The sequence below is a fragment of the Phocoena sinus genome, chromosome 4 (assembly GCF_008692025.1).
Source record: "Phocoena sinus isolate mPhoSin1 chromosome 4, mPhoSin1.pri, whole genome shotgun sequence".
Taxonomy (NCBI): Eukaryota; Metazoa; Chordata; class Mammalia; order Artiodactyla; family Phocoenidae; genus Phocoena; species Phocoena sinus.
Genome location: NC_045766.1, coordinates 9,074,075 through 9,101,668, shown reverse-complemented (window position 1 = coordinate 9,101,668; position 27,594 = coordinate 9,074,075). Strand labels below are relative to the sequence as shown.

The 27,594-nt window shown below is 39.5% G+C and overlaps 1 protein-coding gene across 3 annotated transcripts in view; it reads right to left on the bottom strand.

The window, feature by feature from the left end:
• TBC1D5 (TBC1 domain family member 5) overlaps window positions 1-27,594 on the bottom strand; it is a 548,194-nt gene that overhangs the window by 246,565 nt on the left and 274,035 nt on the right. For all 3 annotated transcript variants that reach the window (XM_032630465.1, XM_032630464.1, XM_032630466.1), the window contains 4 exons: window positions 16,010-16,118; window positions 14,417-14,506; window positions 14,242-14,316; window positions 13,059-13,126 (listed from right to left, as the gene is read on the bottom strand). In XM_032630465.1, the coding sequence (XP_032486356.1) occupies window positions 13,059-13,126; window positions 14,242-14,316; window positions 14,417-14,506; window positions 16,010-16,118 (342 nt within the window). The remainder of the gene's footprint in view (window positions 1-13,058; window positions 13,127-14,241; window positions 14,317-14,416; window positions 14,507-16,009; window positions 16,119-27,594) is intronic.

The window sequence follows — 27,594 nt, the reverse complement described above, 5'->3', positions numbered from 1 at the left end:
CACTTCGGTCTCTAATCCATTTTGAGTTTATTTTTGTGTATGGTGTTAGGGAGTGTTCTAATTTCATTCTTTTACATGTAGCTGTCCAGTTTTCCCAGCACCACTTATTGAAGAGACTGTCTTTTCTCCATTGTATATCCTTGCCTCCTTTGTCATAGATTAGTTGGCCATAGGTGCGTGGGTTTATCTCTGGGCTTTCTATCTTGTTCCGTTGATCTATGTTTCTGTTTTTGTGCCAGTACCGTATTGTCTTGATTACTGTAGATTTGTAGTATAGTCTGAAGTCAGGGAGTCTGATTCCTCCAGCTCCGTGTTTTTCCCTCAAGACTGCTTTGGCTACTCGGGGTCTTTTATGTCTCCATACAAACTTCAAGATGTTTTGTTCTAGTTCTGTAAAAAATGCCATTGGTAATTGACAGGGATTGCACTGAATCTGTAAACTCCTTTGGGTAGTATAGTCATTTTCACAATATTGATTCTCCAATCCAAGAACATGGTATATCTCTCCATCTGTTGGTATCATCTTCAATTTCTTTCATCAGTGTCTTATAGTTTTCTGCATACAGGTCTTTTGTCTCCCTAGGTAGGTTTATTCCTAGGTATTTTATTCCTTTTTTTGCAATGGTAAATGGGAGTGTTTCCTTAATTTCTCTTTCAGATTTTTCATCATTAGTGTATAGGAATGCAAGAGATTTCTGTGCATTAATTTTGTATCCTGCAACTTTACCAAATTCATTGATTAGCTCTAGTAGTTTTCTGGTGGCATCTTTAGGATTCTCTATGTACAGTATCATATCATCTGCAAAGAGTGACAGTTTCACTTCTTCTTTTCCAATTTGTATTCCTTTTATTTCTTTTTCTTCTCTCATTGCCGTGGCTAGGACTTCCAAAACTGTGTTGAATAATAGTGGTGAAAGTAGACATCCTTGTCTTGTTCCTGATCTTAGAGGAAATGCTTTCAGTTTTTCACCACTGAGAATGATGTTTGTCATATATGGCCTTTATTATGTTGAGGTAGGCTCCCTCTATGCCCACTTTCTGGAGAGATTTTATCATAAATGGGTGTTGAATTTTGTCAAAAGCTTTTTCTGCATCTATTGATATGATCATATGGTTTTTATTCTTCAGTTTGCTAATATGGTATATCACATTGATTGATTTGTGTATATTGAAGAATCCTTGCATCCCTGGGATAAATCCCACTTGATCATGGTTTATGATCCTTGTAATGTATTGTTGGATTCTGTGTGCTAGTATTCTGTTGAGGATTTTTGCATCTATATTCATCAGTGATAATGGTCTGTAATTTTCTTTTTTTGTAGTATCTTTGTCTGGTTTTGGTATCAGGGTGATGGTGACCTCATAGAATGAGTTTGGGAGTGTTCCTTCCTCTGTAATTTCTTGGAAGACTTTGAGAAGGATGGGTGTTAGCTCCTCTCTAAATGTTTGATAGAATTCACCTGTGAAGACATCTGGTCCTGGACTTTTGTTGGAAGATTTTTAATCACAGTTTCAACTTCACTACTTGTGACTGGTCTGTTCATATTTTCTATTTCTTCCTGGTTCAGTCTTGGAAGGTTATACCTTTCTAAGAATTTGTCCATTTCTTCCAGGTTGTCCATTTTATTGGCATAGAGTTGCTTGTAGTAGTCTCTTAGGATGCTTTGGATTTCTGCGGTGTCTGCTGTAAATCCTCCTTTTTCATTTCTAATTTTATTGATTTGAGTCCTCTCCCTCTTTTTCTTGATGAGTCTGGCTAATGGTTTATCAATTTTGTTTACCTTCTCAAAGAACCAGCTTTTAGTTTTATTGATCTTTGCTATCGTTTTCTTTGTTTCTATTTCATTTATTTTTTCTCTGATCTTTATGATTTCTTTCCTTCTGCTAACTTTGGGTTTTGTTTGTTCTTCTTTCTCTACTTCCTTTAGGTATAAGGTTAGATTGTTTATTTGAGATTTTTCTTGTATCTTGAGGTAGGCTTGTATAGCTATAAACTTCCCTCTTAGAATTGCTTTTGCTGCATCCCATAGGCTTTGGAACATTGTGTTTTCATTGTCACTTGTCTCTAGGTATTTTTTGATTTCCTCTTTGATTTCTTCAGTGATCTCTTGGTCATTTAGTAACGTATTTTTTAGCCTCCATGTGTTTGTGGTTTTTACGTATTTTTCCCCATAATTCATTTCTAATCTCAGAGCGTTGTGGTCGGAAAATATGCTTGATATGATTTCAGTTTTCTTAAATTTACTGAGGCTTGATCTATGACCCAAGATGTGATTTATCCTGGAGAATGTTCCATGTGCACTTGAGAGGAAAGTGTAATCTGCTGTTTTTGGATGGAATGTCCTATAAATATCAATTAAATCTATCTGGTCTATTGTATCATTTATAGCTTCTGTTTCCTTATTTATTTTCATTTTGGATGATCTGTCCACTGGTGTAAGTAAGGTATTAAAGTCCCCCACTATTACTGTGTTACTGTCGATTTCCTCTTTCATAGCTGTTAGCAGTTGCCTTATGTATTGAGGTGCTCCTTTGTTCGGTGCATATATATTTATAACTGTTATATCTTCTTCTTGGATTGATCCGTTGATCGTTATGTAGTGTCCTTCCTTGTCTCTTGTAACATTCTTTATTTTAAAGTCTATTTTATCTGATATGAGTATTGCTACTCCAGCTTTCTTTTGGTTTCCATTTGCATAGAATATCTTTTTCCATCCCCTCACTTTCAGTCTGTATGTGTCCCTAGGTCTGAAGTGGGTCTCTTGTGGACAGCATATATATGGGTCTTTTTTTGTATCCATTCAGCAAGCCTGTGTCTTTTGGTTGGTTAAACTTCCTTAAATTCAGGTTTAAGGTAATTATGGATACGTATGTTCCTATGACCATTGTCTTAATTGTTTTGGGTTTGTTTTTGTAGATCCTTTTCTTCTCTTGTGTTTCCCACTTAGAGAAGTTCCTTTAGCACTTGTTGTAGAGCTGGTTTGGTGGTGCTGAATTCTCTTAGCTTTTGCTTGCCTGTAAAGCTTCTGATGTCTCCAACGAATCTGAATAAGATCCTTGCAGGGCAGAGTAATCTCGGTTGTAGGTTCTTCCCTTTCATCACTTTAAGTATATCATGTCACTCCCTTCTGGCCTGTAGAGTTTCTGCTGAGAAATCAGCTGTTAACCTTACGGGAGTTCCCTTGTATGTTATTTGTCGTTTTTCCCTTGCTGCTTTCAATAATTTTTCTTTGTCTTTAATTTTTACTCGTTTGATTACTATGTGTCTTGGCGTGTTTCTCCTTGGGTTTATCCTGTATGGGACTCTCTGTGTTTCCTGGACTTGGGTGGCTATTTCCTTTCCTATGTTAGGGAAGTTTTCGACTATAATCTCTTCAAATATTTTCTCAGGTCCTTTCTGTCTCTCTTCTCCTTCTGGGACCCCTATAAGGCGAATGTTGTTGCATTTAATGTTGTCCCAGAGGTCTCTTAGGCTGTCTTCATTTATTTTCACTCTTTTTTCTTTATTCTGTTCCGCAGCAGTGAATTCCACCATTCTGTCTTCCAGGTCACTTATCTGTTCTTCTGCCTCAGTTATTCTGCTATTGATTCCTTCTAGTGTAGTTTTCGTTCTCAATCTTTGCCTCCATTCTTTTTCCGAGGTCCTGGTTCATCTTCACTATCATTATTCTGAATTCTTTTTATGGAAGGTTGCCTATCTCCACTTCATTTAGTTGTTTTACTGGGGTTTCATCTTGTTCCTTCATCTGGTACATAGCCCTCTGCCTTTTCATCTTGTCTATCTTTCTGTGAATGTGGTTTTTGTTCCACAGGCTGCAGGATTGTAGGTCTTGCTTCTGCTGTCTGCCCTCTGGTGGATGAGGCTATCTAAGAGGCTTGTGCAAGTTTCCTGATGAGAGGGACTGGTGGTGGGTAGAGCTGGCTGTTGCTCTGGTGGGCAGAGCTCAGTAATACTTTAATCCGCTTGTCTGCTGATGGGTGGGGCTGGGTTCCCTCCCTGTTGGTTGTTTGGCCTGAGGCAACCCAACACTGGAGCCTACCTGGGCTCATTGGTGGGGCTAATGACAGACTCTGGGAGGGCTCATGCCAAGGAGTACTTCCCAGAACTTCTGCTGCCAGTGTCCTTGTTCCCATGGTGACCAACAGCCACACCCCGCCTCTGCAGGAGACCCTCCAACGCTAGCAGGTAGGTCTGGTTCAGTCTCCCCTGGGGTCACTGCTCCTTCCCCTGGGTCCCGATGCACACGCTACTTTGTGTGTGCCCTCCAAGAGTGGAGTCTCTGTTTTCCCCCAGTCCTGTCAAAGTTCTGCAGTCAAATCCCACTAGCCTTCAAAGTCTGATTCTCTAGGAATTCCTCCTCCCGTTGCCGGACCCTCAGGTTGGGAAGCATGACGTGGGGCTCAGAACCTTCACTCCAGTGGGTGGCCTTCTGTGGTATAAGAGTTCTCCAGTTTGTGAGTCACCCACCTAGCAGTTATGGGATTTGATTTTGCTGTGATTGTGCCCTTCCTTTCATCTCATTGTGGCTTCTCCTTTGTCTTTCGATGTGGGGTATCTTTTTTGGTGAGTTCCAGTGTCTTCCTGTCGATGACTGTCCAGCAGCTAGTTGTGATTCTGGGGTTCTCGCAAGAAAGAGTGAGCGCACATCCTTCTACTCTGCCATCTTGGGTCCTTCTTTTTTTATTTTTTAACAGAAAAAAAAAAAGGCGTGGAAAAATGCTCTACATTCGGAATTTTTACGTCTGTGGTTTTAAAGAGAACATTTTATCAATTATAAATGAATCCACAAAATATCAAATGACAAGATAAAAAAAAATTTGAGGAAAGAAAGTTTGCTGAAATAGATTACATCTACAGCTTGGCCCATACGGGAAATATAAATGAAAGGGAGCATCAAATGAGAAAGCTGGATCATTAAAGATTTAACCATGTCATGGAGATTCAAGTGGGACAGAGCAGAATGAACTATGAGTGAGCTGCCTGAACTGCCAACCCTAAGGACCCTACAATAACCAGAAACATGAAAGACCAGAAACTGAAGACAACGACCAGGAAACCTGACAGGCAGTGAGATCGACTGTTAAACACAGGTACCATTACAATAATAAAAGTAAGTTAAAGAATTTTAATCATTTAATTCAGGAAAGAGGGAGAACGCATTGGAAGAAAAGCCGGGCCATAGCTTATAAATATGTTCGGCAATAGCTTATAAATATGTTACTTTGCAAATGATGTTGTAGACACTATAAATATACTTTTAGAATAGACCTTGATTGACCAAATAACAGACTTCTTTGGTATCTAACACGGAAATGATCTTTTATTCTGAACTCAATATTTCCCATCATTTTAAATAATACTGAATTTCATTTAATGTTACAGCCTTTGAAGCATGGCAAAATTGGTTCAGAATGGACGATTCAAGTTCTGAATTCGAAATGCTGTAAATTGGAAGCTACTTGATTTACCTTTTGATTTTCAGCTGTTTTTTTTTCATTCAGTAATAAAAATGAGGATAGTAACAACCTCATTGGGTTGAGGTAAGGAACAATTAATTGAAATGAATACAAAACCCTCTGAGGCAGAAAAGAGTTAGTAGAAGAAAAGAATATTAAAATTAGTTGAAAGAGGAGATGATATTTAATACAGTGACATATTCAGATCAAATACATTCAATAATGATGGCAACAACACAGCTCACGAGACGAAATTATCTTGTTTAAACTCAGACTAGAAGGCTGACAATAGTATTTTTTTAAGTGTGTTTATGTTTCTGAAGAGTGAAAATGTTAGAGACTGTTATTACTAAAATTGAACAATACCGATCATCAGTGATAAGATTCACCATCAAAGAGCATTTATTAATAAGCATAACCCTGATTCTGCACAGTGTGACAGAAGTAAGATTTGGTCCATGCCCTCCAGGGCTTACCATTAGGTCTGAAAGATGAGACCTGGGCTGATACCAGAGCTCCTGTGCGTACTCTTTCCATCATATTTTGCACTGTAACTTTTTTTAGGTCTGCTTTCTCTATTAGACTTTGAGCTTCTTAAGGGCCCGTGCCATATTTGTCTTGGCATCTGCAGTGCCAAGGAGATTAATATAAATGTATCGAATACATTGGCAGGTCTAAATAAATATAAGACGAAATCAACTTAAGTAATATTATCACAGAGTTATTAAGAAAATGCCACTGGAACACAGAATCGGCACAATTGATTTCCAGTTGCAAAGACTGGAACACGCGTCATGAACAGGGTGGTGATGAACTCAGGCCTTGAAGGATGAGCTGTCAGGACTCCAACAGGGAGCAGTAGGGGGAAGTGTAATTCCAGCAGAGGAGCAGCTGAGGAATGCAAATGGAAAGCAAAAGCCTGTGCAGGAAACAATGCCAGAGCACTGGTCTAAAAGGGAATTCTGGAGGGACGTCAGGTTTCTGGTTCTTCATATAAGTAGCTTGGACATCACTACTCTATCCTAACAACAAGTAAAAAGCTGAGCAGACTGAAAAATCAACAGCTCTTCTTGGATTCCTAAGAGAGGCGAGGACACATGGCAAACCGCTGTCCCCAAAATTGGAGAGACAGACACACAAATACAGGGAGCCACACTTACCAGAACAAAGACTCACAAGCAAAACCCCTGGCAGGAACCAGTGCTGGGGAAGGAAAACCTGAACTGTAATTGACAGATTGCTAGAAGCTCACTGGACAGCTCTGAGAGTTCAAAAACTCCAGGAAAACCCCATCACAGGGAGGCCCACACAATATTGTGAGAGTTACTTCCAGGAGCTTGACCAGGTTCCCACAGTAAGTATCAGAGGAAAATCCCCTCAGCTTCCGACAGGTGAAGGGGTAAAGGGGGCAATCTGAATAGAGCACTCTGCTCGTCTTAACAAGGCCTGCCTGCAAGGAAAACTAGTTAACCAGAGCCTAACCTGCTGGGATACCATCAGATCCTAACTGACCTGGGGAAAGGCAAATACCCAACTCCAACCCCCTCTGCCATCCTGTCCCATCTAAGTGGGTAGGGAGACCTGAGAAACACTTGTGAAGGGCACAGTCCAGAGGCACATCCCTAAAAGACTGGTGGTAAGTCTAAAGAACACTTCCCCTCTCCCCTCACCTTATCACCACATTACTAACGACCTATTTACAGCAGTTCCTTCAGCCAGTACAAATGTCTGGCTATCATAAAACAACAACAACAACAAACTTTACAAGGCATACCAAAAAGCAAAAAACAAACAAACGATTTGAAGAGACAGAGCAAACATCAGAACCAAAGAAAGCAGGGATGTTGGAATTAGGGAATCAGGAATTTAAAACAAGTATGATTAACATGCTCAGGGCTCTAGTGGATAAAGTAGATAGCATGCAAGAACAGACAGGCAATGTAAGCCAAGGATGGAAATCCTAAGAAAGCACCAAAAAGAAATTCTAGACATACAAAAACACTGTAAGAGAAATGAAGAACGCCTTTAATGGGCTCCTTAGTAGACTGGACACAGCTGAGAAAAGAATCTGCACCAGAGGATATCTCAATAGAATCCTCAACAACTGAAAATCAAAGAGAACAAAGACAAAAAAATAGAACAGAACATCCAAAGACTGTGGGACAACCATAAAAGGTGTAACATACACATCATAGAAATATCGGAAGAAGAGAGAGAAAAAGGAACAGGAGAAATATTTGAAATAATAACTGAGAAATTCCCCAAATTAATGTCAGCTACCAAACCACAGAACCAGGAAGCTCAGAGACTACCAAGGAATATAAACGCCAAAAGAATGACACCTAGGTATATCATTTGCAAACTGCTGAAAATCAAAGATAAAGTCCTCAAAGGGGGGGGGGGGTGGAACATCTTTTCTATATAGGAATAAGGAACTACATCCAACTTCTCCTCATAAACCATGCAAGACAGAAGAACATGAACTGAAATATTTAAAGTGTTGAAAGGGAAGAAACCCACCAACCTGGAATTCTGTATCCCACAAAATTACCCTTCAAAAGTGAAGGAGAAATAAAGACTTTCTCAGATAATCAAAAATTGTGAGAATCTGTCAGTAGACTTGCCTTACAAGAAATTATTTTAAAAGTTCTTTAGAAAAAAGGAAAATAATTTCTGACTCTGATCTACATAAAGGAAGAGTGTAAGAAGGAATAAAGGTAAAATAAAAACTTTCTTTTTTCTTGCTCTTAACTGATATAACAGATAACAATTTGTTTAAAATAATAATACCAACAATACATTCAATTATGCATGCCTGTGTGTATGTATACATATGGATACGTATGCTTACATATGCTTATGTATAAGTGAAATGAATGACAGAAATCATACAAGGGACACAGCACGGAGGAATTAGAATTATTTTGCTATTATAAGGCACTGACACTATCTTTGAAGTGGTAGAGTGTAATTTGAAAGTGGGTTTGCTGAAATGTATATTGCAAAGTCCCAGGTAACTACTAAGACAAAAAGTAAAAGAAGTCTAACCAACATGCTGAGAAAGGAGAGAAAATGGAATAATCTAAGGTGCTCAATTAAAACTATGAAAGGTAGGAAAAGAGTAGAAAACAAAAGTAGGAATAAAGAACGAGGTAATGAATAGAAAACAGTAACAAATATGACAGATAATAATCCAACTATATCAGTAATCACTTTGAACATCAATGTAGACCACCTAAATGCACCAATTAAAAGACAGACATTGTCAGAGTGGATCAAAAAAACAAGACCCAACTATACGTTGCCTTTAAGAAACCACTTTAAATAGAACAACATATGTAGATTAAAAGTAAATAGTTGGAGAACAACATACCATGCTAACACTAGTTAAAAGATAAGAAAGGACACTGCATAATGATGAAGGGATCAATGCTCCAAGAAGGCATACAACCCTTAACAGGTATGCACCTAGTAACAGAGCATCACACTATGCAAGGCAAAACCCGATGAAACTGCAAAGAGAAATAAAAGAATCCACTATCACGGTTGGCAACTTCAACACCCCTCTATCAGAAACAGACAGGCCTGGCAGGCAGAAAACCAGTGAGGACCGAGTTGAACTCAGCAACGTCATCAATCAACTGGATCTAACTGACATCTACAGACCACTGTATCCAACAACAGCAGGGTACACATTCTCCTCCAGCTCACACAGAATGCTGACAGAGATAGATCCCATTCTGAACCATAAAACACACTTTAACAAATTTGACAGAAGAGACATCATACAGTGTCTGCCCTCAGACCACAATGAAATTAAATGAGAAATCAATAACGGAAAGGTAACTGGAAAGCCCTAAAAGGGAACTGTGTGTGTGTTCGGGAGTCTAGGTTAAGTACATCTTCTGCAAACCACAGAGAGTCGCAGAAGGTCTTAGATTAGGCAAGTAGGAGCATGACTAGAAATGTGCTTCGGGAAAACAAGGCTATAACACGTGGGTTGGACTGGAAAAGAAAGTTAATAGATCCAAGGAAAACAGTTAAACAAGTAAGAAACTCCAGGTAAGAGGTAAAAAGGACTCAAAACAGACTAGTAACAATGGAATAGAACCGCAGAATGTGAGGAAGCTACAAATAATGACACCTAATTTGTATTTTAAAATATAAAGTGTATGTCCTCACCTCATCTACTCCCATCTTCATCTTCAGTCTATGTCACCGACACCACTGAACTTGGGACACAGCAACCAACTCCTGGTGGCCCTCCCAGCTTCCGTGCTCACGTCCACCTTCACCCCACTGCGCGGCAGCCAGAATTCTCTTCTCAGACCTCATTCCCCTGCTCAGTACCCTCCAAGTGGGACCAAACCCAAACCCCTCACTGTGGTCGGCAGGACCACCCATCAGGCCTCCCTACTGTGATCACCCGCCTGCAGCCACCGTGGCCTCCCTTCAGTTCCTCTGAACCCTCAGCCCACTTTCACTGAGGACTGTCCCCCCTGCCTGGAATGGGCTTCCCCTACATCTTCACATGGCTGGCTTTTTAAAATGTGTTACTTATGGGGCTTCCCTGGTGGCACAGTGGTTGAGAATCTGCCTGCCGATGCAGGGGACAGGGGTTGGAGCCCTGGTCTGGGAGGATCCCACGTGCCGCGGAGCAACTGGGCCCGTGAACCACAACTACTGAGCCTGCGCATCTGGAGCCTGTGCTCCGCAACAAGAGAGGCCGCGACAGTGAGAGGCCTGCGCACCACGATGAAGAGTGGCCCCCACTCCCCACAACTAGAGAAAGCCCTCCCACAGAAACGAAGACCCAACACAGCCAAAAATAAAATAAATAAAAAAATTTTAAATGTGTCACTTCTCAGCTCAAATGTCTTCTCAGAGATGCTGTTGCCGATGACTGTTCTTAAAGCAGCCACCCGTCTAGCTGTCCTATTATCCTGCTTGATTTCTTCACAGTAATCACCACCCTCTACCATTACCCTCTTTATCTAGACGGGCACATTGTCTCACTCCCCAGCAACCCACACTGAAATGTACATCCTGTGATGGCAGGACCTTGTCTGTCTTACTCACCACCTGTTCCCTCACCACCCTGTTCCCCCAGGGAGAGGACAGGCCTGAAACAGAGTAGACATTCAGTAAAATATAAACTCAAAGAACACCAAATTCTCTCACAGATGCTAGTGAATGCGTAACACCGTGTAACATTCACTGAGCTGTGCGTCTCCCTTTCTTCTCCTGTTGCTTTATGAGCTGCTGTACTGACTGGATTGAAAACCATGCATTTGAGATAACATAGTGCCTTCTAAAGGGGGTGTATCGGGACCTCCCTGGCGGTCCAGTGGTTAAGACTCCGTGCTTTCAATGCAGGGGGTATGGATTTGATCCCTGGTCAGGGAACTAGGATCCCATGTGCCACGTGTCCAAAATGTAAATAAATGAAATTTGTTAAAAATAAATAAATAAAGAGGGTGTATTGCCTAAAGCAGTAAAATTATTTAAGCTATTCAGCTTTTATGATTAGGCAATTTGGTGGCTTTAAAATAAGACGGACATCCTTACCCTACAAGCTAAGTTACTTGCCCCCAAATTTATATACAGATGGCAAGGAGAGACTTCCTCCAAATGTAGGGGAGAGCCATTGGGAGAGCCTTCTGGGGAAGCAGGTCTGCAACCTCCCCCTCCCAGGCTATGAACTATAGGCCTCCTAGCAGCCTTCCCTGCATCTTGGGTTTGTCAACTTAACTAAAATGCACCAGTGAAGACAAATCATAAGGGGGAAAAAATAGCCATGTATGTATGTTACATGCATACGCACATATGTATTTGTAAGAAAAATACATAAAAAATATAAAACCAAATAGTTACGAGAATACAGCTTTTGAGAAATAACATTTTCTCACACAGCAAAGCAGAAACGTGGGAGCTAAGGAACCAAAATGATGAAGAGGCTCCCAATGCCACTTCTTGATTGGTTTGGCCATCCAACTTTTTTTCTTTGCTGTTCTCTTTTTTTCCTATTTCTTTTGGCCAATCTGGCCCATGTGGCTGCTAGTGTGTGACTCTGCCCCAGTGCCATGACATGTCCATTTCCATTTGGCAACAGTAGAGGACACTCACTAAAACTCTTCTTAAACAGAAGCTGTCAAGTTTTCTAAGATAACTGCCCAGCATCTTCCAAAACAGATACCTTGACTGCTTGGGTAGCAAGATACACCGTGCCTTTTGTTTTTATGAGGTCTGTTTTATTGCCACTGATTACCCAGCTAATTCCCTAAATGATTGGTGAGGAAATTCATCCCTTTGTTTTACCCAAAAAATATTTACTGAGTGCCTCCCGGGAACCAATACAGCAGCATTCTGCCTTCTGAAACCACCTACTGGAGATCCAGCACCACCACCTGACACTGGAGGGTAGCTTCCGTATCACTGCTTAGTCCCCAGTCCTAAGCAAGCTCATCAAAATGATTCCTCCCTCACACCTCCAACCCACCATCACGGCCAGTTAGCTACCATTTTGCTGTTCTCTGAACCCATGACTCCTCTGAATTATTTCCATTTTAAAATAGGAAATCTCATTTGTTAAATATGTAGTATAACCTTATAAAAGGCCGTGTCATCTGATTATTCTGTTTGGGACCTGGAAAGAGATGAATGTCAGAGAGCCAGTGGCCCTGACATTGCCCTAGGGGAGAAGGACTTGAACCAGGAGTGGGGCAGACAAGCAGAGCCATAGGAGGACCTGGAAGGAAGCAGTGGATTCAGGACTCTGCACATACCTGGCTCATCCCAGATCCCAATGATGAACTCAAATTTACTAACCTTTATGTAGTTTGCAGTTTAAAGTATAAATACATCAAATTTACTACCGTTATCAACATGTTAATCTATAACAATCCCTTGAGGTGGTTACTCTTATCCTTGTTTTACGGAAACGGACACCTAAGGGGGAAAGATGTTTGTTGAAATTAATTTGTCCAGGATTATAGCATACATTGCTAGAACTTACCCTGGGCTTTTCCTACACAAATTCCATGTAATTCTCACTACATGACCCAAAAAGATGAGGTCCAATATATAAAAGTTATAGACATTAACTACATGCTAAATAAAGAACCAATCTTCATATAGTAAATATTGAGTAGACTGAGTTGTTTGCAAACTTGAATGGTGTGAAAAGACGAGAAATAAGGGGGGTGTGTAACAATAATAGTTGTCCTTTAAAAAGGAATTTGATTAGAAAGAGATTCAAAGGTGTAAAGCAAAAGATAATTTTTTTAGCAAAACCAGTACTAAGACTATAAAATATAACCTTAATCAGAGCACATGACTTCAAATAATCATTGGGAACTGAAAAACTGATTTAAATAGTTAAGTATTTACATATTATTTTAATATTATAAATTTTGACAAAGGGAACACAAAAATCTATACTTTAAGAATAGAAAGTAATTATTATTATCAAACTTCGGCCAAAATAACTGTTAACACAAGTAGAATACTGCATTCAATTAAGATTGTATATTTTGCTAAAATTGCAAAGAGGTAACGCCAGTTTGAATTATTGAAAGTAACCTGTAGGTAGTTTTACATACGTTCTTTTGACATCTTGTTCAATCACTGACCGAAGTTCTTTATCCTGGAAGAATTTGTTCCAAAGACTCTGAAATAAGGAAAGCAACCTATTTAAAACAATACCCCAACTTTGCTTGACTTTTATGATCTCAATTTAATAATTAAATGATTAAATTTATCCCTCTCTGAGTTATGATTTTACATTGCAGATAGGAAACCTGAACCTGGAAAAATTTTTATTAAAATCTACTTTAATCTCAGAAATACATCCTTACTCTAACATCTTTTCCAGTGATATTACTGTGTACATTTAAAATTTTCTACTATCTGTTTAAAGTGAATGATACTTTTACTGCTATACATCTGCTGCTACCCCTACAACAACAAAAAGGTCCGCCTGGATTAGAGGAGGCCCATTGGCCAAGTGGTCACACTTGAACCTGACCTGAACTGCCAACGCACTAAGAAAGATATGTAACGTTTTCTATTACGCTCTATTAGGTTTTATAATGAAATAGATTTTTATGTACTTTTTAAAATGTGAACTTAAAAGTTTTAAAAATTGCTTAATATTTCATGCTGCTATAACACAGACTATATTGTAATAATTACATGTATCAGGAAAAAGAAATGTTAATGTTATGTAGAAGATAGAGAAAAAAAAAAGTCCGTTAACATGGAAATAGGAATTAGAGCAGCAACTGAAGAAGTTACACAATCAATACCTCTGAGGTAGTAATTACTCCTCGTGGGCCTGATCTTTTTCGTGATCTTTAAAAACTTGTTCACAGATTCACTACAAACAGTTGCTTTCCTTCGTGTGACCTGGTCCTTCCAGGTGAAGCCTTCTCTACCTTTGTCAGGAAGGGAGGCTCTCCGCAGCCTTCCGCTCCCCCCTGCGACCCTGGGAGGACAGTTCAACCCTCAGCTTCGTGCTCTTCTCTCTGACCTTCAGCTCTTACAGACCCCTGGGGCCTCTTCTTGGCAGTGCCCTTCCCCAGTAATAGACCATTGGCTTTCTACAACACTGTCCATACACAGCATGGAATAAAGCCCATCTGGTTTTAGGTGGTATAACACGTGGGGTAAAAAAATAATAATAATTGGTATGGTATAACACTGCTTTCGTGGTGATGGATAACAAGACATAAGCATACTCTTATGGGTAAAAGCGGTTGAGATATGAATAAAGACAAACTTTACCCCTTCATCCTGGGAAAGGGGATTGTTGATCATCAAGTCTTGCTGGCCAACAACCTTCCTCGGGTTTGTGATGTGCTGGGAAAGAAAGAGAGAAAACACAAATGCAAAGATCAGAGGCTACTGGACTCCAAAGCATACTTAAGAAAACAATTCCATTAATTAAAGTACAACTTACAATTTCTTTAATGTTGCTATACCATGCTCTTAATTCTTTAATTCTATTTATCCACTGACTTTTATCTTGAGGAAGAACACAAAGAAAGAGCTGTCAAAAAAAAAAAAAAAGGAAACTTTCATAAAAATCCTAAGAAGTAAAACGTCAAACTATGGCAAATGGTACCCCCTGAAAACTGAAGAAGATATTCATATTCATGTTACCATTCCAATCCTCAGTCAATTATATTTGGGGGTATTTAAGAAATATATAAATTTGGACAATTCCAAAAGTGAACAAAGGCCAAAGAACAAGATCCCAAAAGCTACATCACAAGGTGGAATCAACCTCCCCTCCAAATTTGTAATAAAAGTGAACAAGAAAAATTCACTGAGGTTCAAGTACAATTCTATTTTACATTCTTATATTAAGGGGGGGCTGCTGGGGTGTATTAACAGGCGCAAGGTCCAATTTGTTAGTTTCAAGGTTTCAGATCTGTCTTCAAACAAGCAGGTAAAGGACAGAGAGGAACAATCTGAGGACCCAGCCTGAGCACTGAAGCTGTTCCTTCTACAGCAGAAAACGTAATTTACAACTAGCAGTCAGCTTATGAAAATAACAAGCATTCTTAAAAAGACAAATTTAATTTAATTTAGCTTAATACAACATTAAAAAAAAATCTGGGTTTGAGTTTATTTTTAGCCAATGAAGGAGACATTAAAAAGTTCAACAACAAGGAGTTGGGGGTGGGCCCAAACCTCCTGTGTACAAACAGCCGAGCAGCACAACCCCTGCCTCCACTGCCTGCACCAAATGCAAGGAAAATGCACTTCGACTATTACATCTCAATAATTAAATTTCAAACTGTCTACTCCATTATGTGTTCCTTACTGTCTTCACCTGCAGGCTCCGTATGCCGAATCTGTGCAGATGAATCCTAAACAACTTTCAAGAGAAGTCATTTTCAAAGTGAGTCTCAATATAAACTGATTCACTTGGAGAGAACAAAAAGGGACAGATTTCCGAGCGATGAAAGAGATACTGTAGCTCCTCATCACTCATGTGGTGACTGATGGGCTTTCTCTGGAAGGAGACTGACCGAATCTCCCTCCACTTCTCCTTCTTGCTGCCCTTCTCTCGGTGTTTCTAGTACAAAAAATATGGAAAATCTTTTCCATCTGTTATTTGTGAAGAAAAAAGGGAGAGTGACTACATGACGGCACTTGATATAATAGGAGCCTGAAAACATTCACACACACACACACACACACACACACACACACACACACACACACACACACACCCTTCCAGCAGCAAGGATTTCTGCAAACGCCTCTGGGGACCCGGAAGGCGTTGCTTGAGTTCCACACCATCACATGGGATGAAAAGACCGTTATTTCAAATGACTCCTTCACCATCGCCAGTTATCCAGGAGTAAGGTGGTTCAACCTTATTAGCAAATGTCCTATGAAAGACAAACCTGGATAGCCAAAACCTCGAGAGTGAAGTCTCTTGGAAAATTCAGTGATCCCCCGCATGGGTGATCTTCCGGGGCATCAGGTGATGTGTTGATATACTGCAACTACAAACTGTAAATAAATATTTTCTTCTTACCTTCCAGCAAATGCTGCGGAACCTGCTGCTTCTCAGCTGCCCATGAATCCCCTTCTGCCTCACTGCTGCCAAGTAATTGTTGTTTACAAATAGTTCTTCCCATTCTTTCCTAGATGCAAGAAACCAAGGCATGGGGATCCTTTTGTTAAAATTCTCTGCTTGGAGAGGACTGTTACAGGAATTTAATTTTAAATAAGTCTCAGAAATGCAACTTTTAAAACGTATATATTTATTTGTGTACTGTTTCTGAACGCATGGCTGTCTTTTTGGACAGAGTTCTTTAGTAGATTTAATGAATATGTAGATCGCTATAATTATGCCAGCTACTGAAATTCATAATGTCTATGGAGGCTATTCCACTGCCTCTAAAATGATGGTACTGCAGTTCAGTGAATCAACAAGAAAAAAATGAATATTAATATAAGTATATGACTGCTTTAGCCATTGACAAAGATATACTTGCTCCAAAAATACACAACCAAAAAGTGGGCCATGGATCGTATTGGCTTCTCACCTGAAATATCTCATTAAATCAACTCATTTTTCTTTCATGTCAAGCTGGGCAATTATATAGAAGACTACTTTCTTTAGTTTTTAGTACTATTTACTATTGAAATCTCTGCAACTTCTTTCCACACGATCAGTTTTAAAATTTTAACAGGTGCAGGCAAATGTGAAAAAAACATCAAAAAAATTAAAAAGCCTCACTGTAAAAACTGTGAAAGGCAAGCTTGAGTACCCTGCCGCCTGCACCTATGGCTGAGGAGATAAACAACTGAAATATGCCTCCCAGGCATGCAGACACCAGGGGCCCAACACCTGTGCCTCATTAATATACAAGTAAATCTGCCCTACTGGGAAACAATTGGAAATTAATTGTCCCAAACCATTTACTGAGTTTGAATAAAGGAAGCAGACCTATATTCCCTGCGTCTGGTACCAAACTAAACATCAAGAATCATTTGTCAACAGTTGAGGCTACTGAGTGCAGCTTTATGAAATTTCTCTCAGATTCCATAATGCCACAATAAACTTATAATGTAAAATTTATTATCAAAGCTGCAAGCCTGGCAATCTCTTCAGAGACCAACTCGCGAGAGAATGCCTCTAACCCCCTCAATCATCCTTCTCTGTAATGCACAGTTGTCGCCGGCCAGACCCCACTCGTGTTCAGAAAGGACAGCCATACGCAAGGCAATCTTAGAGCCGGTATCACAACCAACTGCACACCTAACGTGCAAAACCCTGACTGCAGAGCAAGCTGCATCTTCCCCACAGAGCTTTCCAGAAGAGTGGCCGAGGCAATGGCACGTTCCCTAATGCCACGAGCAGGAGAACTTCCAGCCTCAGCCCCGCAGCACTGATCTCCAGCCGCGCCAAGCTTCTGCCAGAAGGGGCTTGTGGCTAAGTGTGACAAATGCGACACACAGGCCAACACTATGCTGGAAAGAAATTAATTCCTACCACTACTCCATGAAAATGTCTTATTTCCATCACGCTATTCATGAAAGAAAATAATATTTCATTTTGATTTCACTTGCTTTTGTATCATTAGTAAAACCGAAAATTTTTCATGCTTTTGGGCCATTTTATTTCTTCTTTTTTAAAACTTCCTTTCTGTAAAATGGAATAATGATAATAGCATCTACCTCAAATAATTATCATAAGAATTAAAATATATGAACAGTCCTTAGAAGGGGCATATTATTTTAGAAAATTAATATCATTATTAATAATAATTATAACACAGCTTTTATCTTGGTGCCTTGGGCTTATTGTTCTGAGAGAAGTTTTCCATACCTTAAAGACATCACACCTTTGTCCGCCATATATATGTTTGTTTGTTTTTTGCGGTATGCGGGTCTCTCACTGTTGTGGCCTCTCCCGTTGCGGAGCACAGGCTCCGGACGCGCAGGCTCAGCGGCCATGGCTCACGGGCCCAGCCGCTCCGCGGCATGTGGGATCTTCCCGGACCGGGTCACGAACCCGTGTCCCCTGCATCGGCAGGCAGACTCTCAACCACTGCGCCACCAGGGAAGCCCCCATATATATGTATTTTTAACACAATTGTTTTGATTTTCAACACACTGAAGCTTTTTGTGTATAATTTAAACCTAACATTTATTTCCTCTTGATGCTCTTTCCGTTGTTTTCAGGCTTAAGTAATTCTTAGCCACTTCAAGTTCAAAGAGATGTTCACTGAATTCTTGAGTTTTTGGAACATCACTTTAGTCCATTTGTATTATCTATCATATTTTAAATACATTATCCATTTCCCAACAGTTTCACATATATTACCCACATCTCACAGTTCAAGTTTTGTTTTTATACAGTTTGTAGTAATACTCAAAGATGAGATAAAAAACGAGTACAAAGAGCGTTACAGGAGTACATCTCCGAAAACGTGCCTATGTTTAAATAGCTTGTGGTCTATGAACAGAAAGCACAGATTTCAAATGGAATAATTTGTCCGAGACCATGCAGTTCCGTGGCCTGAAAACGCCAATACCTTCCCGATCAGAGAGGTAAAGTGTGAGGCAATGACTCCTCCAGCCTCTTCCAAAATCAGCTCCTATTCACAAGTACCAAGACATTGTGAAAGTAGACACAGCTGGTGGCTAGATTCATTGCCATCTTGTCAAGGTCAGGAGCCTTTCAAGGTCAAGTTACACACCACTTACGTAATGAGGGATAATTATTTGTTAGCTCAAATAAGACCCTGTGCCTTGGTTACTGTGTTGGTAAAGAATAAAGGAGACTGAGGCATGTGAAATGGAAACATTCTCTCTGAAATTCACAATCATTTAAATTTATTCATAGGTACTCATAGTTCCAATTAAAGCACAAATCTCAAACTGATGGAGAGCTCTAACAACAGAGATACTATATAAAGGCCACAAGAAAACGTATTAATTGTCTTTCTCTTCTACGGAATGGTGTTTCAGTAATAAACTGTGATACAGAGTAAACATAATAAACATCTATTTAGTGCCTACTGTGTGCTTAGCACTCAGAGATATTTGAAAAAGCAATTTTAAAAAGTTAAAGAGAGTAGACAGATGTGTAAACCAATAATCATTTAAAATTGTAAGCAATTTAAAAAAGTTAAAGAGAGTAGACGGATGTGTAAACCAATAATCACTGGCAAAGCACTCTGGCAGTACAGAGGAGGGTGAAATAATCTTATATCTAAAAATTAAAACTCAGTGTAAAAAATGATAAATAGTATCCCTGTAGGCACTGAAATGCCACCCTAAAAACTGAGCTGTCAGAGGTTAAACAGTCTATAGAGGACAAAATGTTGGAAAGTTGAGCCCTTTGAAGGGAGCTGGAAAAAAATAAAAGTTTTTTCCAATCACAAATACAAATGGTGGACAACACTCCTGAACTCAGGTGAAGACTTGGGAAAATAATAGTAAGTACTGAGGAGTCAGTGGTGGAATTCTGCAGTTTAATTAACAAAAGTAAAGAAAAGGTAGTTGCTAAACTTTGTCTTACATAGGAAAACATATAGTCTGTCACAGCAAAAATCTAGCAGCGATGTTCTCAAAATGCTAAAAAAAAAAATCCATTCAAAAATGCTTTAAAAAAGTCCATTCAAAATATATAATATTTTGGGTAAATCACTTTTAACCTCTACAACAACCCTCCTGGGGTGAATAATTTTAACCCCTCCCCCCTCCATGAATGACAAAATTGAGGCCCAGAAAAATTAAATAAGTTGTCAAGACAGAAATGGAATGAGAATTAGGAAAAGCACCTTCCAGAAGAACATGGCTGAAAACACTAAAGGGAAGCATAATACTGCACACATCAAAGGACATAAACGGCCCCTGGCAACAAGGCAAGATAGGAATGCGACCTTATATTTTCTTTCTTACATTTTTAGAGTTTGAACATCAAGTCCAAAAGTATAGAGAGAAGTTTTCACCAGTTGGACTGCGAAGGTAAGTCAACAGATACTGTGAGTGGTTTAAGAACACATGGGACATTTAGGTGCATAATCGCCTCAAATGGAACCTGGGCCTTAAAAACTCTCTGGATAACGCACTAGTGCCATCTAGTGGCAAAGACTCTGCATTGCAGGCACTGGGTCCCTGAAACCGTAACCAGCATCTAAGCAAGAGGCAGGAATGGGCTGTTTCATTTCCCCTGCCAATGTTAGCAGATTAGTACTGGCTGCCCTGGAAGCACTGTGTTCAGGATTCTGAGAACACCTCTGTGTTCCTCAGGGAAGAACATTCATTGGCCATGAACACTACAATAATTTCTAAATAAGTGAAATTAATTTTTGCAGCAGCAATGGATGCCTTTCATTTAAGAACTATTTAGGTAGTTAAGGCTCTTGCAATTTTTTTTTTTTTGACATGGAAATCAACTAGAATTTGCAGTGAAGAAATACAGCTGATGATCATAAGGAGATAACTATTTCTAATGATATATTTTAATGTATTTTCCCAAAATACGCACATAAAATTAGTATGAAACTGGTTAGCGGCTTCTCGATTTAAGTGTTTAAATACTTTCATAACCTAAAGAATGCAAAAATGACGAGGCAATTCTGGAATAAAAAATTTCTGAATTGTTGTCCCAAATGAGGATACACTAGATATACTTTATATGATGGTTTTACCCGATTTCCTGGCTTTATTTAGACAGGGAACAATGTCTCTGTGGAGCTAACGTAAGAAATCCAGACAGTTACAATAACTGAGAAGAGTTCATAGACTACACACTACATACTACTACAGTCTAGTACTGAGTATCTCCAATACTTGGTCAAGAGGAGCTACGTTGGCTTTGATAATAAAGTTGCTGAGTGGAGCAGAGGAGGGCTCGTCACCACAGGGAAGGTCAAGAAGTCACAGACGAGCTGGGGGCGGCGGGGTGGAGCAGGAGCTCTCAGAGATGGCCCTGTGGTTTACAAGGTCACCAGTCAACCATCATCATCTCATCCTTGGGATGTGACTAAAGGAACAGTAGAACAGTAGAGGAACAGTAGACTAGTAGAACAGTAGAACTAAAGGCCAGGTCAAAGGAAGGTGGTCTTTAAGGCAGACAAGATGGGTAGAATACTTGAAGGTGAGGAACCACAGGTGAGAAAACTGCATCTGATGCACAATGGTTTATACAATTTTATAATCCTAAAGTGCATGCCAATATGTGAGGAGATTGCCATATTAATTACGATCATATTTGCTTTATCAAATGCAAAGGGAGAAAGGACACAGTAAATTTTTTAATCTGTATAGAAATATATCAGGGAAAGATTTCTCTTAATGAAAGGGCTGTACCATGATTCCAATATTCCACATAGAAGAGTATGTGCCTTTACACCATTTTAAAGGGGTGGTTTTTAAAATACTATCGAAATAGAACAAGGAACGTCTAACTTAAAAATCAAAGGAAATAGGAGAAGTGTAAATTAGGTATGTCAGCATCAGACTATAAAGTGTGGCACCAGATCTGGGTAAGCTACAACATTAGGACTGCAGGTGCCAAGATCAACCAGATAAACACTGATGTTATCTATAATTACCTCATTTTTAGCTTAAATCACAGGTAATGAGGGAACTCAGAGACTCTAAAAGGCAATTAGAAACTATACTGGCTTTTTTGCTTCCTATATCAGGAATTTTTAAAAACTTACTTTTATTTAAAGCTTTTTTTCCCTCCATAATGAAACATCAGGGCATATTACTTATACATATAAAAACAAAAACAACTCACAAGCCTAAAATGGATTTCTTCATATTTCTAGGTGAAAAATGTTCTCATGTGATGAGGCATCATTGAAACAAAGGCAACTGATAGTTCAGCGTGTGGTGGTGTGTTAAAATTAATTTACAATGATGTTGTGATTCGGGTTTGGATTTAACTGTGAATTGAGAAATCTTGAGCTTCCACGTCAATATTCACAAGGTGGATAACAACTGAGTTAGCAACAGTTTTGGACTGTCAGATATAATAATCTTTTTTTTAAAATGTATTATTTTCTTCAAAATATAGTGTTTAAGAGCTTCTAAATTCAGGATCATATTAAAAGTACTCAACAAATGTACTTTCAGAAAAGAAATAAGAAAAGCCATGTCACGAGGTTATAAAAAAATTAAGCACATAATAAGTCATACTACTAATCAAAGGATCAAACATACAGAAATGAGGTGAGAAAAGGCGTTACAGACAATCGCTACGAAGTTGTCTGAAATGAATGCTTCCTATTCCATGGTTTACTGATGTTTCTTATATAATTAACAAATAGGGGAAATCCCTTTCTTCAAGACACCTCGGTGCAGACCTCCACCTTCTTGGCCCCCCTGTCCCGCCCTCGTTTTCCTTGCTATTGGTGATAACCAGCATGGACTTCATATCTTATTTTCTGTATGATAAAAAATTTACCACACAGTCTATGATGTAAACAATACTGCAATGGAAATACAGAATTGAAAACAAATTATTTTCTAGTCATTTAGAAGAAAGCATTTATTTCCCAAAATCTGATGTCCTAATTAAAAGTCAATCCTGTTTCTTAAACCATGTTTTCCAAGACTGGGTTGACTTGTAGGGAATAACACATATAGAAATACACGTACTTTTGAAATAAATACTTTCTCTTAAAAAGATTTAAGTGGATTATATTTTAACTGAATCCATCATTCATTTGATGACCAGCACTATGCAACAGAACTTCCTAAGATGACAGAAATGTCCTCTATCTGACCATCCAATATGGTAATCACTACTCACACGTGGCTACTCAACAGGTGAAATATGGCTAGTGCAACTGAACGACAGTTGTTTATTGTCTTATTTTAATTAATTTAAACCTAAACTTAGCCCCATGTCACTAGTGGTTCCTATATCGGACAGTGAAACTGTTTTAGGATGATAAACCATTCATATATACATTCCCTTTTAAAGTAACAACTAAAAAGTTTCAAGAGATGTAAAGATAAACATGCACATGATACATACTCATATAGTGTCCCTGGGGAAAGAAGACAGAAATACATTAAAAGCTAGCCTATACAAGTGGTTAAAAAATCAAGATGATTCTATGAGAGACGTAACACAGTATAAAATTCACTCTGGGCTTCCCTGGGGGGGCAGTGGTTGAGAGGCCGCCTGCCGATGCAGGGGACACGAGTTCGTGCCGCGGTCCGGGAAGATCCCACATGCTGCAGAGTGGCTGGGCCCATGAGCCATGGCCGCTGAGCCTGTGCATCCAGAGCACAGCCGCAACGGGAGAGGCCACAACAGTGAGAGGCCCGTGCACCGCAAAAAAAAAAAAAAAAAAAAAAATCACTGTAAATAAAATCAGATACACATGTAAAAGTTTTCTTTTTTCCTTTTTCGTCTCTTAGCTCCCTGCCTCCCACTGTGTTTCTGTCTTCATCACCACTCTCTGCCTCCTGCTTCCTCCCACCTCCCTCTTCACTCACACACACACACTCACACACTCTCACACAACACTCACACACATGCTAACACACACGCTCACACACACACTAACACACACACACTAACACACACACACACACATACACATACACACATAAAAGTTAGAAAAGCAGATCTTTAGTGATGACAGTGGTACATCTATAAGTTACCAAAAATGATTGATACTGAAAAGAATCATAACTGAGATTTGGACTATGAGCATATTATAACCATACTTGGCAAGAGATTGGCTCAAAGATCCAGGAAATGGTAATTTAAAATGAAGATCAACGGGCCACGTGATCCAATAAACTTTAATTCAAGGTCAATGTGTACTTTATAATTTGTTAGACTAACGTACCTGGGAAAACAACTTTACATGGGCCCCTGGAAAAATAAGGAAATACCCCAACCCCTGGGTGACTAGAAAACATCACTTATTTATAGTTAAAAAGAAAAAGAATGCACTGATTTTAAAAATCCATGCTTGAATACCTAATTTACCCAGCATGATGAAAGGCCAATGTATGCCATTTTCTCAACTCAAAAATGTTGACAGGGGCTTCCCTGGTGGCGCAGTGGTTGAGAGTCCACCTGCCGATGCAGGGGACACGGGTTCGTGCCCCGGTCCGGGAAGATCCCACATGCCATGGAGCGGCTGGGCCCGTGAGCCATGGCCGCTGAGCCTGCACGTCCGGAGCCTGTGCTCCGCCACGGGAGAGGCCACAGCAGTGAGAGGCCTGCGTACCGCAAAAAAAAAAAAAAAAAGTTGAGAGTACCAAAACATTTCTAAAACATAAAGGAGTTTTTTTGCAGATGTGATATACATTTGGGGAATGCATGGCTATTTGCTTCTACATTAAATAACTCCACACTGCTTGGCTTTTGGAGTTTTCCATTCTGTTTTTAGTGGCATTTCTCTCATTACCATCGTTTTCAGGCGATCAGCTATCGATTCGTAGAATAATATGTTAGCTTTCAGAAATCCTAAATCTCCACCCCTGTCACTTGCTCACTTTTTCCTTTTTAAAACCAAGACAACAAAGTAAACTCTGAACTGTCATACATTCTAGCCTATTTCAATAACATAAACTATATTAGCCTTTTTTAAGGAAAAAAAATGAGAAATTAGATAAGCACTTTAAGAACTGGAAGGGCTTTCCTGTGACTAAATCTACCTAAATAAACAAACTCTTCGGCTATTTTAACATTTTCCCCATTTCTAACTCTCTGATTACATCCTCCTTGGGTGAAGATATTAGAAATTTGACCTCTAAATAACTGATATGTTACTGCATCTACAAAGAAAAGAGGGGAGATCCCTTTTCTCAACAGTAGACACTGGAGACACTGAAGTGGAGGAATCAGGGTGTGGAGACCCGGTTCCAGCCCACACGCTGCTTCCCACGCAGGCCTGAACACCAGTGGCAGCGGTACTTCTCGCACCGAGTTTTTGAAACAGCTGCTCCATATCACAGTGGAAGATGAGTGGTTTTCTCACGACCTCCTTGCCCAAATTAAATTATGCTTCATAAAAAATCCTCTGTTAATATGCAGACATATCCTCCACTGCTGAAATTTTATGTTATTTGAAAGTTCATGTACTTCAAAAGAACCCAAATCTAGTCCTGACTTCATAAAAGACCTTTCGTTACTTTGTTATTTGCTGTTCTGTTAGTTCATACACGTGATAATTCAGATATTCCCAAATGGATGCCACAAAACAATTAATTATACCACCACAGATACCTTTATAATGAACGAGAGCAGGATGTTTTCGTAAAGTTGTTGCGTGGAATGCTACTATAAGATTGAAAATCAGCCCTGGAAGAAAATTTTCATTTTTTCTACAGAACTTTTAAAAATAGTACAATTAGGAATGGTACCTAGAGAGACAGAGGCAGGAAAACGGGCTCCTTCTCTAGGGAGCAGACTCCATCAGCAGCTCAGGGGCAGCAGGAGAAATGGGGGTGGAAGCAGTGTTCAAAATGCCAAACAGACCACTCTGGCTCTCTTTATTTATCCTACCCCCTCCATCCTACCCCAGATCTCTCAGGTGGGAATAAATGAGGTCAGAATTCAAAGGAGAGACTCAGGCTCTGGGCGTGGCCCTGTGGTGCCTGTGGAGGAGGGATGGGCAAGCAAAGGACAGGCGTTACTCTGGAGATTATAAATTTATTCTTGTGAACCGAACAAGATCCAAACTACCAGAGCTCTGTGCCTGATTCAGTGACAGTGGGGCTCTACCACTCAAGGGAGCTTTAAGATCTAGAAGCATGTGAAAAACTGGAGTGAGAGTTAAGAGATGGTGTGCAACTATTCTGCCTTGCTTCAGATGGGTTCAGAGACTTGGTCATGTCATCCAAATTATTTTTCTAATCTGAACAAGTAGCTGGAAATACAATCTTTGAAACTCCTTGAGAATATGTCAACCAGACTAAACTACTTCTATATCTGTCTCAGAAAAGTGCCTCTATAATCCTGGAATGAAAACTAGGTCCATACGTTCAGATGATAACTAGGACATCTTTTTAATTTTCAAAAATTCTCTCATTTCCAGGCTAATTTTATTCCATAGCTGGTTTATTGATTTCTCCCTTATTTCTAGGCACATAATATTCACTCTCATTTGTAACATTATCAACTATTTCATGTAATTTTGTGCAATTTAAAGATTCACATTTTCAACTCCCAGTTAAAAATTTTGATCACTGATTTAGATATACCAAACATCTATGATACATTGAAATCTAGTGTCAAAATAGCAGTTCCTGCAAAGTAACAATGTCACCACAATGAAACAGTTATATGTAAATACCCATGTTGTATGAGTTTGTCACTGACAAGTACAAGGCCAACCGAATCTACCCATTCTGAGTGCTCTAGACCCCCAAAGAATGCATTGCTGCAGTAGAAAATGAAGAATGTCTTTGTTCATATTGTTCACCTCACGGAAAACTCCTGTTCATCTACTTTGTCTAGCAAGCATATTCTTCCTCCCAACCACAACCCACCCTCAATATTAACTAGCCCGTCTGGTATTCCCCTAGTTCTTGGTGAAATGCCCCCTCAATGACACCGGTCCTCATGTATGCTAGTTGCTTCCATGTCTGTCTCCCCTCCTAGATCACGAGGGCACCAAGAGCAGGGTTTTGTTTTAACCTTTGTCTAGCACACTGGCTGGGCTGTAATGGGTGCAGAATAACGATCTGCAGAATGAATGAAGATACGTTAGGTCTCATGATGAACAACAACAAACTTCCATATAAATTTGGGTTGGCCAAAAAGTTCGTTTGGGTTTTTCCATACGCCGGAATGGAAATGGATGTTTATATATATAAACAAATGTCACAAAAGCACTTTTGAAAGCTCTGGATTAATAATAAATGAAAAAATAGGATTATTAACCACTGCCACTTTCCCTCAAAAGGCAAGGTAATCTGATATAGAAAAGAGACAAATATTAAATACCAATTTTATTAAAATATTCTATGTAAATTTCACCCTTAAACTATATCTTTCAGACATATAGATTGTCCCTCAAATCAAACATCAGAAATTTATTGCCACTTTAAAACTATATAGAATTTTAAAATACTTCCCTGGTGGCACAGTGGTTAAGAATCCGCCTGCCAAGGCAGGGGACACGGGTTCGATCCCTGGTCCAGGAAGATCCCACATGCCAAGGAGCAACTAAGCCCTTGCGCCAGAGCTACTGAGCCCGCGTGCCTAGAGCCCGTGCCCCGCAACAAAGAGTAGCCCCCGCTCGCTGCAACTAGAGAAAACCTACACGCAGCAACGAAGACCCAACACAGTCAAAAATAAATAAAATGAGTAAATTTAAAACACTTTTCTGAGATGAAGGCCAACTTTGTTAGGTGAAAAAGTTGATTAAAACTTAAAGGATGTTTTAGAAAAGACAGAGAAAAGAAAGAAACTAGTATTGTTACTCACTATGTGTTAGGTGACTGGTCCAGCAGCTCTACACATTTGTGTAGAACTCTACAACTCTACAACTCTGTGATACAGGAGCTGTTAATACTCCAGCTTCACAAATGAAGTAATTAGGAATCAGGGAGGTTAATTACCTTGCCTAAGATCACACAGTCAGTAAGTGCTGGAGCTAAGATGTAAACTTTATTCTG